The 13256-nt window shown below is 66.3% G+C and overlaps 4 protein-coding genes across 4 annotated transcripts; 1 reads left to right on the forward strand and 3 right to left on the reverse strand.

Annotated features, from left to right (window-relative positions):
- Positions 1–21: 21 nt before the first annotated feature.
- On the reverse strand, positions 22–6987 carry CHLRE_12g529301v5 (uncharacterized protein). The gene is made up of 7 exons (XM_043068534.1): positions 6416–6987; positions 5305–6238; positions 4990–5155; positions 4335–4898; positions 3274–4177; positions 1742–3049; positions 22–1575 (listed from the first exon to the last, which is right to left on the reverse strand). Exons 1-7 carry the CDS (start codon positions 6796–6798, stop codon positions 315–317), a joined length of 5520 nt encoding a protein of 1839 aa, XP_042918629.1. The 5' UTR covers positions 6799–6987; the 3' UTR covers positions 22–314.
- A 120-nt stretch (positions 6988–7107) lies between these two features.
- Positions 7108–10939, forward strand: CHLRE_12g529350v5 (uncharacterized protein). Its single transcript, XM_043068535.1, has 10 exons — positions 7108–7308; positions 7527–7704; positions 7878–7962; positions 8142–8228; positions 8516–8587; positions 8764–8936; positions 9067–9688; positions 9817–9873; positions 10033–10146; positions 10378–10939. Exons 1-10 carry the CDS (start codon positions 7209–7211, stop codon positions 10459–10461), a joined length of 1572 nt encoding a protein of 523 aa, XP_042918630.1. The 5' UTR covers positions 7108–7208; the 3' UTR covers positions 10462–10939.
- A 12-nt stretch (positions 10940–10951) lies between these two features.
- Positions 10952–11327, reverse strand: CHLRE_12g529376v5 (uncharacterized protein). Its single transcript, XM_043068536.1, has one exon. It carries the CDS (start codon positions 11265–11267, stop codon positions 11007–11009), a length of 261 nt encoding a protein of 86 aa, XP_042918631.1. The 5' UTR covers positions 11268–11327; the 3' UTR covers positions 10952–11006.
- Positions 11328–11373: 46 nt separating this feature from the next.
- Positions 11374–12831, reverse strand: CHLRE_12g529400v5 (ribosomal protein S27). Its single transcript, XM_001696802.2, has 5 exons — positions 12797–12831; positions 12555–12647; positions 12439–12476; positions 12223–12320; positions 11374–11712 (listed from the first exon to the last, which is right to left on the reverse strand). Exons 1-5 carry the CDS (start codon positions 12797–12799, stop codon positions 11684–11686), a joined length of 261 nt encoding a protein of 86 aa, XP_001696854.1. The 5' UTR covers positions 12800–12831; the 3' UTR covers positions 11374–11683.
- Positions 12832–13256: the final 425 nt, after the last annotated feature.

Below are 13256 nucleotides of genomic sequence, written 5' to 3' on the forward strand. Positions count from 1 at the left end.
TTGACGGGTACCTCACCCCGACTGTCCGTACATTCGGTGGTCGCCTGCAATCCGTCAGCATCAGCGGCGCGCCAAACAACGTTCACGGATTCAGAATGCTGCAAGCTTTAGTGCAGTGCGCCTCCAGGCTCATAGGAACCTCTGCAGGCAGGTGCCCTCCACTTCGGCGCTAAAGCTGCACACGGCTGCACACCACCCCTTGCACCACCCCTGAACCGACGCTTAAGTCACCGCCGCCCGCTCCTTCGCCGCTCACCTCCGTCGCCCCTGCTGACCATCCCACACACTCTTTCCACTGGCAGCACAGCCGGCGCTCAATTCAATGCAAGGCTGTAGACGCAGTCATCCCGGCATCCGAACAGCAAAAACGAATGCGCTGCAGCAGGTAGCGTTGACGCCCGGCTGCCACCGTTTAGCCCGCCTGCCCGCCTCAAAGGATGGCACACTACTGCCGGTGACGAGAAGGTCTCCGCCGGCATCCGGTATCCTTGAACGCACGTGGCAACTTCCCCTCCCTGGGAACCAAGCGCCACCAAAGCAACCGATCCACTACTTGCCAGCACCGCCACCACTGAGCCGCATCCTTGAACCCGCACCGCAGGAACGCCTGCAGAGGTGCTCGGTGCCGCCGTGTCGCCTGCTGCGGCCGCCGCGGCGACTGCTACTGTGATGGCTGCAGGAGCTGCGGAGATGGGCCCGCAACCCAGGTCCAGGCACCACAGCGCATGTCCACGTGCGAGGTCAAGGCCATACAGCAGCCCCGCGTGCGTCGCCGCAAGCGCCACGTGGTGCTGCCGGTCATGTTGAGCCAATAAGCCACGCCGCCAGCGTTCTCCGGGCACGGCGCGTCCGCTGGCCGTGGCGGTCGTCCCAGTTGGAAGCAGGGCGTCCGTTGTAGCTGCCGCTGCTGTCTCGGCCTCCGGCAGCGGCAGTAGCAACAGGTCAGCAAACAGGTTGCCACGCAGCTGCAGGCTCCAGCTGACCACGGCTGAACCCGGGCTCGCGGTGCCGCCGCCGGCGGCCTCTGCCGAGTTGGGAGCTGGCATTGGCTCTGCACTTGGTTCAGCGGTGCCAGCATAGGCCGGGTCTGCCCAGACCGCCCGCACGCAGCCGTCGACGTGCGGTACCACCGCCAGCACCCCAGGCCCTCCGCCTGCGCTACCCGAGGCGCCGCTTGTAGCCGCGACCTCGGCAGCTGCACTGCTTTGCCGCACCTCTGCTGGCACAGCTGAGGCCGGCATCGGCCCCCACATCGGCAGCAGCAGGGGTGCGCTGAAGACTGGCGCGGGGCCACGCACGGTCCACAGCGGCTCCAGCCAGACCGCCTCCGCAGTGTACCCGGAGGTTGTGCTGGAGGAGCGGGTGACGCTGCTGGAAGTGAGGCGAACTCTGAGGGCGGTCGCGCTGCCGTTGAGGGCGGTTAGCAGCGCCAAGCCCTGGTGCGTAGTCACGGCCCCTTGCCGCGGCTGTGGTTGCAAGGCAGTAGCTGCGGCTGCGGCTTTGTTGACACCGCCACCACCGGCCGGCACTCCCGCAAACACCACCGGTGTGGACATGGGCGCACCCACCTCATACCTGCAGTCACAGGCGTGCCATGGAACACGTCAGCCCCATAACAACTGGCCGTTGCCTGAGCCTTCATTGCCGCATGTCTGGTAATCTTGTTGCGTTTCCTGCCTGCCCCCTTGGAACCTAGCTAGCGGACAATCGTTTCCCCCTCATCCCCGGCTCCCTGCCTCACCTGGCCAGCAGCTGCCCCGGCGGCCGCATCACTACCAGGGCCCGGCCGTGACTGGTGGCCCACACGCAGCCCAGCCAGGGGTCGGTGGCTGGCGCGCACTTGAACTCGCCGCCACAGTCCACCGCCCACCACCCGTCTGCCGCCTGACCAGCGGGTGCACTACTATCGCGCTCGTGCGAGGGCTGCTGCGTACTTGGAGAGTCCACAGGCGCAGACGCAGGCGCAGGCGCAGGCGCCCGGCCATCCTGCAGTCGCAGGCTGTACAGCCGGCCATCTCCGCAGGCCACTACCACATACAGCTCCCGGTCTGCATGCCTGACAGGTGATGCCCCCGCCCCCTGCTGTTGCGGCTGCTGCCGCTGCGGCTGCTGCTGCTGCACGCAAGCGGTGGGTGGCGGCTGCGCTCCTTCGGCTGCGCCGCCAGGGCCCCACGCGACCGCCATGCCCGCCTCGGCACGTGCCGGAAGCCGCACGTGCCAGTACGGCAGCCCGGTGGCCGCGTCCAGACACGCCACGTCGCCGTCGTGGGAGCAAGCCAGCACCAGTACCAGCTCCGTGACGCCCTCCTGCTCCCCCTGCACCCCTTGCGCCTCCCCCACAGGCACTGACGCCGACGCCACCAGCGACAGGTGCAGGACAGGTGCATCCACACACCGCCCCAGCTGATAGCGCCAGCGGCCGCGAGGGCGGAGGAGGCCGGCTGAACATGGCTGCTCGGCGTCGCCGACGATTACCGGCGGGCCCCGGTGAGCAGGCTCGGGAGTGCCAACCCCTGTGTGGCCGTCTCTGCCAGCACCTGCGAGGCCCACGACTCCAGCAGCACTGGCTGTCCCAGACGCACACATCGGATTGACCATCTCGCCGCCGCGCCCTGCGCCCGACCTCCACGTCAGCCGGCGCCAGCAGCGCGCCGCCTCACGCAGCCGGACCGCAGGCGCAGACGACCCACTCTCAGCTGCATGTGCAGCTGCTGCAGCTGCGTCTGCGGCCGGATCGTTGCCTCGGGGCATGAACGCTTCGGTCCCATGCTGCGTCGGAGCCTCCGCCGCCTCGGCAAATCCGCTGGTCAAGATGTTCACCACCCCCGACGCACCAGCAACCAGCGGTGCCTGGAGCACCACCTCGGTCTTGGCGCCGACCGCAACGGCCGCGGCCGCCTCGCCCAGCCGCAGCCGTTTGGCGGCTGGGCGGGCCGAGGTCTCGTCTCTGCCTGCTGTCTCACCACCTCTGTCACCCTCCAGTCCCTGCGGCGCGGCGGCGCCAGCCCCCAGCGCCGCTGCCAGCCGCCGGGCGGTGGGGTAGCTCAGACTGCGTGGGGGAAGAAGACACGGCCAGCAGCATCGGGGATAACCACCGACACACACCGTGAGAGACCACGTTGGCACGCCCGGCATGCGGTCCTCCTACCCCACCAGTTCTGCCCATCCCTACGCCTTCCACCTTGTTCTCTTTGAGGTTACGATGGGACGCGGCCGCCGCCCCCTCCCGCCCTCCCGCCCTCCCGCCCTCCCGCCTTCCCTCCTTGCACTCACAGCAGTCGCACGTCCACTCCAAGCAGTGCCGCCGCCTCCACCGCCGCCAGTGAGGTGGCGCCCGCCCTGAACACGTCCGTGGTGGCCTCCAGGCGGGTCAGGCCTGTGGCCGCCACCAGCGCCCGCATCACCTCCACCTCACTGGGGGGCGCAGCCGGCTGCTCCCGCTGCAGCTGCCCCTGCCCCTGCCCCTGTGCCAGTTGCCCTTGCTGCTGGTCGGGTCGGGAGGCGGGGCTCCAGGGCGGCAGCGGCTGTGTGGCATCACCGGCATGCGGGGCTGGAAGTGAGAGCGGCAGCCGTGGCTGAGGTGGAGGCGGAGGTGGAGGTGCGGGCAGCTGCCTGCGCAGCAACTTCCCAGCCGGGTTCCTGGGCAGCCCCCGCAGCACCAGCAGCTGCAGCTGCAGCCCGCCGCGCACCGGCAGGCGCTCATCCAGCCACTGCTGCAGCTGGGGCTCCAGCTCGGGCCGCACCTGCGCCAGCGGCCGCGCCAGCCCTGCCTCCAAACCCCCATCCTCATTGGCAACGCCCTCACCACCCACCTGCCCAGCCTGACCTGCTCCGTCTACCGCTAAGGCAAGACAGATGTACGCCGCAACTGCCGGCGGTAAACCGGGCGCCTGTTGAATCATGCCCAGACCGGCGCCTGCCGCATCGCCCTGGCCCCCGTGATTGCTGTCAGCCTCGCCACCGCCGCCGCCGCTGCCGCGGCCCGCTGTCCCGGGCAGCATCACCGCCGCCGCCTCCGCCACTGCCGGGTGCGCCGCCAGCGCCGCCTCCAGCTCCGCCAGGTTGAGGCGCACGCCGCCCGGCAGCTTGAGCTGCGCGTCCAGCCGACCCAGCAGCACCAGGCAGCCGCCGCCGCAGCCGCCACTGCCGCCATCGCCGCCATTGCCACCGGCACTGCCTGCGAGCATACCCAGGCGCAAGAGACCAGTGGCGGTTTCAAGGGCGTGGTTAGGCGCGGCCGTGTGGGAGCGGGCAGTGACGCAGTGGCGCACTCACCCACCCAGCCATCCACCCACCCGCTCACCCGCCCGCCCGCCTGCCCGCCCACGCCTCACCTGGTGAGCCTGGTGGCGAGATGTCGTGCAGGTGCGAGGGCGGCGGCGGCGTAACGAAGCCAACGTCTCCAGTACGGAAATAGGTGGCAGCCATAGCGGGGCTGACCCCTGGCGCCGTCACCACCCGTGCAAGCTGTTCCGCCGACAGCTGCACGCGCACAAACCGAGCCGCCGCGGCAGCTTGAGCCGCCGCTTGCACCCCTGCTGCGCCTGGCCAAGATGGGAGGTGGTAACCCGGTGAGAGGCACGAGCCGGACACCCAAACCTCGCCCACCTCCCCTGCAGGCAGTGGCTCCAAGTCCACCTGCTTCTGGGCTGTACTGCCGCCGCTGCCACCGCTGCTGCCGCCCTCCTGATTGCCGCCGCCGTCTGCCCGTTGTCTGGGATCGGGCGAATGCGGCGGCGGCGCTATGAGTATCTGTGTGTCCCCCAGCGGCCAGCCCGCAGGCACCCACATGCGGCTGCCTCCAGCAGCGGCGGTGGCTTCCACCGCCGGGCTTGCCAAGACGACGGGTTTGCGCGGTACCTCAAACCAGGTACAGTCGGCCGTTACCTCCGTGCTGCCTGCACAAGCCAAGTCCATCGATGTAATCAGGCCCGGAAGCGTGGACGCTGGCCCTCCATGCTAGGTGTGAATGAAATGGGAAGGACGCACCATAGAGGTTCAGGAGGGATGCGCCAGGCGGCAGCGCCCGCTGCAGCTCCGCCGCCGCGGCCACTGCGAGTGGCTCCCCGCTGGAGACGAGCAGCTGCAGCCCGAGGCGGTCGCGAGCAGCGGACAGGGCCGGCAGCAGCAGCCGCAGTATGGACGGCACTGACACCTGCGGGCGCGAAGCAGGTGCGCACGGCCTATTCTGTCAGCAGCAGTCGAACGGGAGAAAAGTCAGCAGAGGCAGTGGTGAGCGGCAGGTGCGGTCAATCTACTGGGGCCCAGCAGTTGAGGGGCTCGTCAGCCCCTGCCGGTACCCACCAGGTGTGTGACGCCGTGGTCCACCAGCAGCTGCACGAACATGGCCGGCTGCAGCACCGAGCCCGGCGGCGGAATGACCACACTGCACGGACCGGGCGCATCGCCCGCCGCGGCCACAGCACGGGTGGCCGCAGGTGCAGGCGCCTCCCGTAGCCCCGATATCGAGCGCTGGCGGCTGGATGCAGCCGGTACCATTGCTGCTGCCACCTCCGAAGCTTCCGCTTCGGCTGGAGGCGCTGGAGGTGGGCCAGGTGCCAGGTGCGGCGCCAGCAGTGGCGCCAGCAGCTGCCACAGGTGGTCCACGAAGCTGATGGCGGTGGAGAAGCACACCACAGAGCCCCTGTCCCCACCGGCGCCCACCGCGGGGACGCCCTGCGCCCCTTCTACTCCTGACACACCGAGCCCCTCTGCTGGCTGCGGCTGCCCCTGCGGTTGCGCCTGCTGCAGCCGAGGGGGCCGCAGCGGGTATCTGCGCTGCATCCAGCTCAGCCGTGCCAGCCAGGCCGCCTCACCCATACGCACCCCCAGCGGGGCGCCGGTGCTGCCAGACGTGTACAGCACCGCAAAGTAAGGCAGCGGCCTCGCGGCCCTGCTGACACCGTGGCTGCGACCTAGCCCTGTGGCTGTGGCCGGCGGCGGCCACTGCGCCGGTGTGCTACTGCCCTGGCCCCCTTGTGCTGCATGGGGTGCTGCAAGCGGCTGCAGCCAGTGCTCCGGGCCCACCTCCACGACAGGGCAGTGACAGCTGCGACGCACCGCTTGGCGATAAGCATGCGTGTCATTATCAGCAGCAGCAGCCAATATCGTGCCGCCGCCGGCGTGTACAGGGACAGTAGGTGGCGGTGGCAGTAGCAGCAGCGCAGGCGCCGCAAGCTGTAGCACCGCCGCCAGCCGCGCCGCCGGCCATGCCGGATCCAGCGGCAGGAATGCGCACCTGCGGTCGTGCAGCACCAAGGGTATGGTTACCTATAACAAAGCCAGCTGTACGGCATCTTGTTTACAGGCCAATCAGCTAGAACGCCTGGGTTCGTTCCAGCACTCTGAATGTGTTGTGAATGCCCTCAAGGGCGCACTCCGTCCGGCTGACGGCTCCGCAGCGACACTCCCTTACCCCGCGGCCAGCACCGCCAGCGTCAGACGCAGATAGTCAGTGGACGCTCCGCAGCACACAGCCACCAGCGGCGGGAGTGCTGGAGGTACCGGAGGTGCAGGGCCGCTGGCCACGGCCACCGCAGCTGCGCCCGGCGCTGCTGTCACCTGATTGGGGCTGTGCTCAGCCACACCACCCGGCTCTGTCTGCATCAGCCCGCCATGCAGCCATGTGCGCAGCCTATTGCTGAGGTTCCGCGCCTGCTGGGCGAGTTCGATTACTGGCAGGGTTGTGCCGCCGGCGACGTCTGTTACCATCGCCGCGGCGGCGGACGGCGAGGCAAGTGCGGCTTGCGCCACCTCCCACAGCTCAGAATACCACTCCACATGGCCGGTACTTTCCATCGTGCTTCACTGGATCAGCCAGTGTGCTGGAGTGCGCGCGAGTATGATGGCGAGGGCGTGGGGGCGGTGCGGCCGCAGTGCGTCGGGAAGACTACCCCGCCTCGACGCGCTGTGCCAACTCCCCGTTGCCCCGCTAAGCCTTAATCAGAGCTGGCAACATTCCGATGAGCTTGGTTGGCTGGCCCTTAGGAGTGGCGTGTTTCGACAGCATTTCCGCGGCTGTCGGCAACCGAACTAATTTGGTTTTCGCCTGCCAGTCGTGTCGCTGTACATGTCAAAGCTGGCGCCTTGAACACAGTCACTATATATGTTGGTTCAATGACAAATGCTGCGTGCAAGCGCTAAATCAGACACGCTGTGACGTGCCATTCGGCATTTAGCCATCAGAGTTATATCTTTTGACCACAACGATGCTGCGAAAGACTCCATCACTCTCGAATGTAGTGCACGCTGTGCAGCAAAGGGCAAAGCCGGGGTCGGCATCAATCAGCACTCGCTCGGCGCTTGTGGGTGGGTCCTTCTCGCGACAGCAAATCCTCTGTGCATGAGCAGTATATGCAATACGGCGGCCGTCGCTGCGATGTCTGCTCTGGTCACCCCGACACTCCTGGCTGGCACCCCACCCCACCAAGCTGGATACCAGCATGCCCCACCGCTGAGCCTGTATTTTGAGGCGTTGCCGTGGCCCCATCATGCTTGTCATCCCCAACACCAATCTCTCACCGTAGGAGGAGCGCTTCTGTTCGGCGGCACAGCCTACTTCTCATATCGGTACTCTAATGCGCACGCTGTCCTGCCGACACCCGACCCCGACGCGCCGATTGACCCGGCAGCTGGGTTCCGCGTGTTTGATGCGATCGCGGACAAGTACGATGAGGCCATTGGACAGGAGGAGGCTGCGTTGTGGTAGGTGAATCGAGGCCGGCGAATCGCATCAGCTCGCATGCCATGAGGGAGAGCCACCTGACGGGTAGGGCAGCTTAATACTCTGTGGTTTCATGGTGCCCGTGTTTACCCAAAGCAGTAAGCGTGTTGTAACATGCGCATGTGCCGCCTCGTTCATGGTCGCGTGACAACAGGTATGGCACCATGCGCAAGTGGCTGCTCAAGCAGGCGAGCGGCGACGTGCTGGAGATATCGGTGGGCACAGGCCGCAACTTCAAGGCAAGGCGCCTCAGAGGGAAATATGAACATGATTACGTGACTGCAGTGGCAGCACAGCGCGGTGTTACACGCTGTTCTCCGGGCCAACGTGCGCACCCGCGTGCCTGCCTGCAACCAGTCCTTCTCCTATTGCTCCTACTCGTCCTTCCCTCCTCCCATCTGCCTTACCTGGCTCGCAGTACTACGACCTGTCCGAGTCCAGCGGCGTTCGCTCGCTCACGTGCACAGACCTGTCGCAGCACATGCTGTTCCGGGCCGAGGACAAGGTGGGCGCGGGGCCACCGCACGCGCGGAATGGGGGGCGGGGGTCTGGCTCCGTGTGCGCGTGTGCGAATGTAGCCTGGTCAGGACAAGTCAACCCGGTCACCAGGTGCACAGGCGCGGACATAACCGCCTGGCCATGCTGGCGCCGGGTGTAGTCGTGGCACTGTGCGGCTGTGCTTTTGTGTGACAGCGTGCTCCCACTGCTCACCGCTGGACCGCCGCCGCCCCTGCCGCCCCCCCTGCCGCCCCCCCTGCCGCCCCCACTGCCGCCGCCACTACCCCTCTGTAGTTCTTCGACGAGCTTCAGCTGGGCATGAAGTACCCGCACGTCAAGGTCAACTTCGTGCTGGCGGACGCGCACGTGAGCGGGCCGCTACCGTTAGTGGCGGGCTGGAGAGCTTGGGCATGAGGCCGCGCAGCGGGCTGGGTTCAGTGCGCTGGGTTGTGTTCGGCATTGGCATTCATGTCGTTGTCCCAAGCTCATGGAGGTAACAAGTTCGTGTGAGGCCACCACCGGCGAACCCCCTGTCTTCGCAGTGTCTGGTGGACCCCAACGCCAAGGCGCCTGAGCCGCCGCCCAAGCCCAAGCCGCAGCCGCCGGCCCCCGGGAAGACTGTCATTCCAGGGCTACCCGCAGTGCCGCCACCGGCATCGGCGCCAGCTGCAGGCAGCGGGCCACAGGGCCAGCCAGCCAACGCGGAGCCCTACGTGTGAGTGCTTTGCCTTGCTTATCTTCAGCGTTGCTCCGGTGGTTTGGTTAGGCCGGAGATTGCGCTAAGTGCTGTACTAGTGATGCCCTGACGCGTGCGCTCCGTGTTTCATGCTCGTCCCGTCCCGCAGGGCGCCGTGGTGGGCCTATTGGCGGCACATGCCCCCACGGGAGGACGAGCCAGCGCCGGCAGCCAGCACGAGCAGTAGAAATGTCAACAGCAGCAGTAGCGGCAGCGTGGATGGCGGCGCTGTAGCGCCAGGCGAGGCCGCGCCGCACGTAAACCCAGAAGACATGCGGGAACTGCCGGGCTTGCACTCCCGCGGCCTGCTGAACCTGTTCCGCGTGCTGCTGCCGGAGTCATCCCAACCCACCAGCAGTAGCAGCGGCGGCGGCAGCAGTAGTAGCAACAGCAGCAGCAGCAGCAGCGTTAGCAGCGGCATGGCAAGCAGCAACCCAGTCGGCACGCCCGCTAGCACGGGCGCCAACGGGTCCCAGGCAGTTGGGATAACGGTGCAGCAAGGCGCGGCCGCGGCGCCCGGCGCCCCACCCACTGGCCCTGCACCCCGGACCCAGGCGGCGGGTGACTGCGGCTGCTCCCATGCACACCCGGAGGGCAAGGAGTGGCAGTACGTCCAGCGGTGTGCGACGGGGCAGCTGGAGGGCGGCGCCAAGCTGAGCCGCTTCGCTCCGGGGCAGTTTGACACGGTGGTGGACACGTTCGGGCTGTGCAGCCACGAGGACCCGGTGCAGGTGCGCGCCGCGATTGGTTCGTGGGGCAGGCTGGCGGAGGCGAGGGCTTGCGTGGGCGGGGCTCGGTGGGCTCTTTGAAGCGCTGGCTGGGAGGCAGTAACACTCTTGCTGCCCCTTCACACCCCCAGGTGCTCAAGGAGATGGCGCGAGTGTGCAAACCCGGTGGCCGCATCCTGCTACTGCAGGTAGGAGGGGCACCGGTACCTCTGACTTGAGCATGCGACCCGTGCCGAAGCCACAGCAGTTGCTGTGCGTCCGGTTAAGTTCCTATTCATCCACCGTGGCGCGGCTGACTCGTGGCCTCTGAGCCCTGCCCTGTCTGCGTGCGCCCTGCTTGCCCCCAGCATGGCCGCTCCCACTACCAGTGGCTGAACGACAAGCTGGACGGCTCTGCCGTGGACCACCAGCGCAAGTGGGGCTGCCTGTGGAACCGAGACATCCTGGACATCGTGCAGCAGGTGTGGGGCTGGAAGGGCTGGCAAGGAAGGGCAGCCGCAGCTTGCAGTCCGTCGCCGGCGGTGACCGGGACTGCTTGATGTCAAGAAAGGGTGGCAGGGGAGGGATGCGCGCTACATCCTGTGGTACCATGAGTGTCGGTGCGCCTGCACGCTACGTCGCACTCAGCTGTCCGCCCCTCCGCTCACTGCTCACATCTGCGGTTTTGTTTTCCGTGTGCGCCGCCGTGCCAGGCGGGGCTGGTGGTGGACAAGAGCACGCGGTGGCACTTCGGCACGTCCTACTACATTGTTGCCTACCCGCCAGTGCAGCGGTAGCGGGTTGGATTGTGCTCTAGGTCATCTTGTCGCAATGATTTACATAAGTATGGCGGTGCGGGGGTCACGGTGATGGCACAACTAAGTTTCATATTCTAGGAGGCTGATGGAGTGCCAAGTCACGCTGGTAGCCTGATAGCTTTTAGTGCTGGGGATTTTGTTGGCGCGACGTGACGGGGCAACTGAAGCAAGTAGCTGACATAGCTGAGTCCCGAGAAACAGTTGGCCGGGCGGGGGCCACGTTAACCTGCTGGCGCTGTCACGTACTCGCATGACGGCGAGCATAACATTCCCGCTGCTGCTGACGCAACACGTATTCCAGCTGCCACTGCTCCCGTCTGGCTGGCATAGCCTGCCCCGGCGTGCCTGTTGCTTGAAGCGGCTGTTCTGCTTTTGTGCCCATGGGCGGAGGCGCATGTAGCGGCCTGCGCCACACCTGCCGGTGCAGGGCAGCCGCAGCCTGCGCCACACAGCTCAGGGCAGCGGCCTGAGCCATCCCCAGCCCAGGCAGCTCACCCCGCTGGACTGCATGCGCCTGCTGGGTTTTACCCCGGCGAGGAGTGATGCGCCAACTGCCGGCAGCACCACCCACCCAGTCCAGGGCTGAATTGCGCCTCCGCAGCTGGCGCTAGGCACAGCATGCAGGAGGCGCCGACTGGCTTGCTTGGGAAGCTACGCGCCGGGCCGCTCGAGCTGACGGAGCACCAGCTCCTGACAGCGCTCCGAAAGTCCTCGCCGCGCCACGCGAGAGCCCTGCGGCAACTCCTGCTACTCTTGCTGCACTGTGCTGGCGCCGTCGCCAGCATGGCTACCCCAGCCGAGGCCCTCCTGATCACGCTGCTCCCGACGCGGGTAAAGCTGGATACCCGCCGCTGCTGCTGAAAGGAAAAAAGGGCTCGATAGGGAATGTGTATGCAGCGACCGTTACACACGCAACAATGGTCAACAGCAAACCGCACGGCGGCTTGCCAGGCATGGTCCAACATGCGCGCATACCGGCTATGGACACGGAGCCCCTGCCACCAAGGCAGCTCGGGTCCGTTCGAAGGCCCCTCCTCAAAAAGAAGCCTGCACGCTACTCCTGTTGTCCTGGCTGGGGCTGGGCTCCAGCTGACCGTCTGCCATGCTCACGGTGAACGCTGTTCTACTGCCCGACACCCCCGCCGCCAGCCCAGCGGAAGGCCCGGCTCCCGGCGCCAAGGTGGCGCCCAAATCCTCCCGCTTAGTCGCTCTTCCGGCGGAAAGAGCAGCCTGCAAGGAATGAGTGGCGCAATGCACAGGGCGTAAGAGCAGTTCCATCGGAATGGCTCTTGACTCTCTGCTGCAGCGCCCCCCCCCCACCCTATGCCGTGTCATTTTGGCCCCGATTTGCAAGCGACCGAGGCGTCAGCACTGCGGCGCTACCTTTCAACCCATGCCATCTCCCCGGGTGAGGGGCCACCGCTGGTAATATAAATACGGGTACCCCGGGGCCCGGCTCGGGGCCCGGCTCGTGTTGGGTCTCTCTCAACCTGAAGTGCCCTACCGCCCCGCTCGCGCGCGCCCAGAGCAGAATTGTGTGTAACCCAATAAACAAGACGCCAACCAGCTCCGCCGCCCTTGAGCGCCCGAGAACCTGTGATTCTAGTGATGCAGCCCCCGCAGCCCCATTTTCGCCAGCGCCCACCCAGCCGCTAGCTCCATTTGCTCCTTGGATAATCCAAGCGCTGCTGCTGCTTTATTGCGCCGAAAGCCTGGCCCTGCCGCTGCCACGATGCTCACCCTCGGTCAGGCGGGCGCGGCCACCGGTAGGGGTGCACAGAACAGACGAGCAGCTCCCGCACATGACGACCGTCTGGCTGTGAGAGAAGACGGTGGTGCTGCAAACAGAACGGGGAGGGCATGGTCACTATATAGTGGCGGCCGGCGCAGCCAAGGCCCAACCCCGCCCCCTGACCCCTAAAATTGCGAGCGAAGTCCGCCCATATGTAGACTCACATGTTGAAGCAGCCCTGGCACTTGACGTCCATGAAGAACTGCGGCGCCGGCAGCAAGGGAAGGTCAGTCTCTCGCAGGCCAAGGAGGTCCCCGCCCCAAGCTAAAATCATGCTTACCGAGTTGGGGCTCTGCACAAGGCGCTTCCGCTTGTGCTTCGTCTTCTCCAGCTCAGCTGGAGGGTTCAGAAGATCGATATCACTGGAGAGCACCTGTGTTCGCAGGCAGGGAGAACCAAAGCCAGAAAGATATCAGAAGACGTGTCCAAAGAATGTTAGCTCGGCGCCCTAGGGGCGGCTCCGTGTTTCGAGTTCAGGCGCCGCAATGCTAGGCTGCGCGCTGCAAGTATGCGCTAGCGCACCATTTTCGCACGGAGGGGCAGGCTCCGCGGTCAGCAAAAGGAGAGGGAGCTCTGAGTCGCGCTCAGCGACAATACCCTCCCTCCGCGCCATGGTACGGTGGCCCCATGCAGCCATTCCTGACGTTGCGCGCGAGGCCTGATGTTGCAACAAGTTAAACACGGCTCAACTTATATCTTAGAGTGGGCCAATGCTACTCGGTGACCCGGACCCTTGGCACCATCCCGGCAGATGGTCGCCTGCACTCAGGCCGGAGAGAGCAGGCCCGCGTACTTCCAGTTGAGTGCCAAGGCCCTTCTATCGCTCCGAGTTGCTGAGTCGAGCAATGCTATGCGGCTGTGCGTGGGGCGTGCCTGTGCGGGTGGTCCTGCCAGGTCCTGCCCTACAGTGCGCTTTAAGGCCTTCTCCTTCCGTGATCCTGCCTGGCTCTGGTGCTTTAAGGGCCCAGAAGGGTCGCAGGGA

The sequence above is a fragment of the Chlamydomonas reinhardtii genome, chromosome 12 (assembly GCF_000002595.2).
Source record: "Chlamydomonas reinhardtii strain CC-503 cw92 mt+ chromosome 12, whole genome shotgun sequence".
Lineage (NCBI taxonomy): Eukaryota > Viridiplantae > Chlorophyta > Chlorophyceae > Chlamydomonadales > Chlamydomonadaceae > Chlamydomonas > Chlamydomonas reinhardtii.

Excerpts from the sequence above, each read along its gene's own strand:
- CHLRE_12g529400v5 (XM_001696802.2), bottom strand. Across the intron at positions 12,477-12,554 it reads TTGTGCAGAGCCCCAACTCG|TTCTTCATGGACGTCAAGTG; the intron begins GTAAGCATGATT and ends CCGGCGCCGCAG. Across the intron at positions 11,713-12,222 it reads CCGCGCCCGCCTGACCGAGG|GCTGCTCTTTCCGCCGGAAG; the intron begins GTGAGCATCGTG and ends CATTCCTTGCAG.
- CHLRE_12g529350v5 (XM_043068535.1), top strand. The coding sequence starts at position 7,209 with ATGCTGCGAAAGACTCCATCACTCTCGAATGTAGTGCACGCTGTGCAG. Across the intron at positions 7,309-7,526 it reads CACTCGCTCGGCGCTTGTGG|GAGGAGCGCTTCTGTTCGGC; the intron begins GTGGGTCCTTCT and ends CTCTCACCGTAG. Across the intron at positions 8,229-8,515 it reads TGTTCCGGGCCGAGGACAAG|TTCTTCGACGAGCTTCAGCT; the intron begins GTGGGCGCGGGG and ends ACCCCTCTGTAG.
- CHLRE_12g529301v5 (XM_043068534.1), bottom strand. The coding sequence starts at position 6,798 with ATGGAAAGTACCGGCCATGTGGAGTGGTATTCTGAGCTGTGGGAGGTG. Across the intron at positions 4,899-4,989 it reads ATCCCTCCTGAACCTCTATG|GCAGCACGGAGGTAACGGCC; the intron begins GTGCGTCCTTCC and ends TGGCTTGTGCAG. Across the intron at positions 4,178-4,334 it reads CTCGCCACCAGGCTCACCAG|GCAGTGCCGGTGGCAATGGC; the intron begins GTGAGGCGTGGG and ends GTATGCTCGCAG.
- CHLRE_12g529376v5 (XM_043068536.1), bottom strand. The coding sequence starts at position 11,267 with ATGCTGGCGACGGCGCCAGCACAGTGCAGCAAGAGTAGCAGGAGTTGC.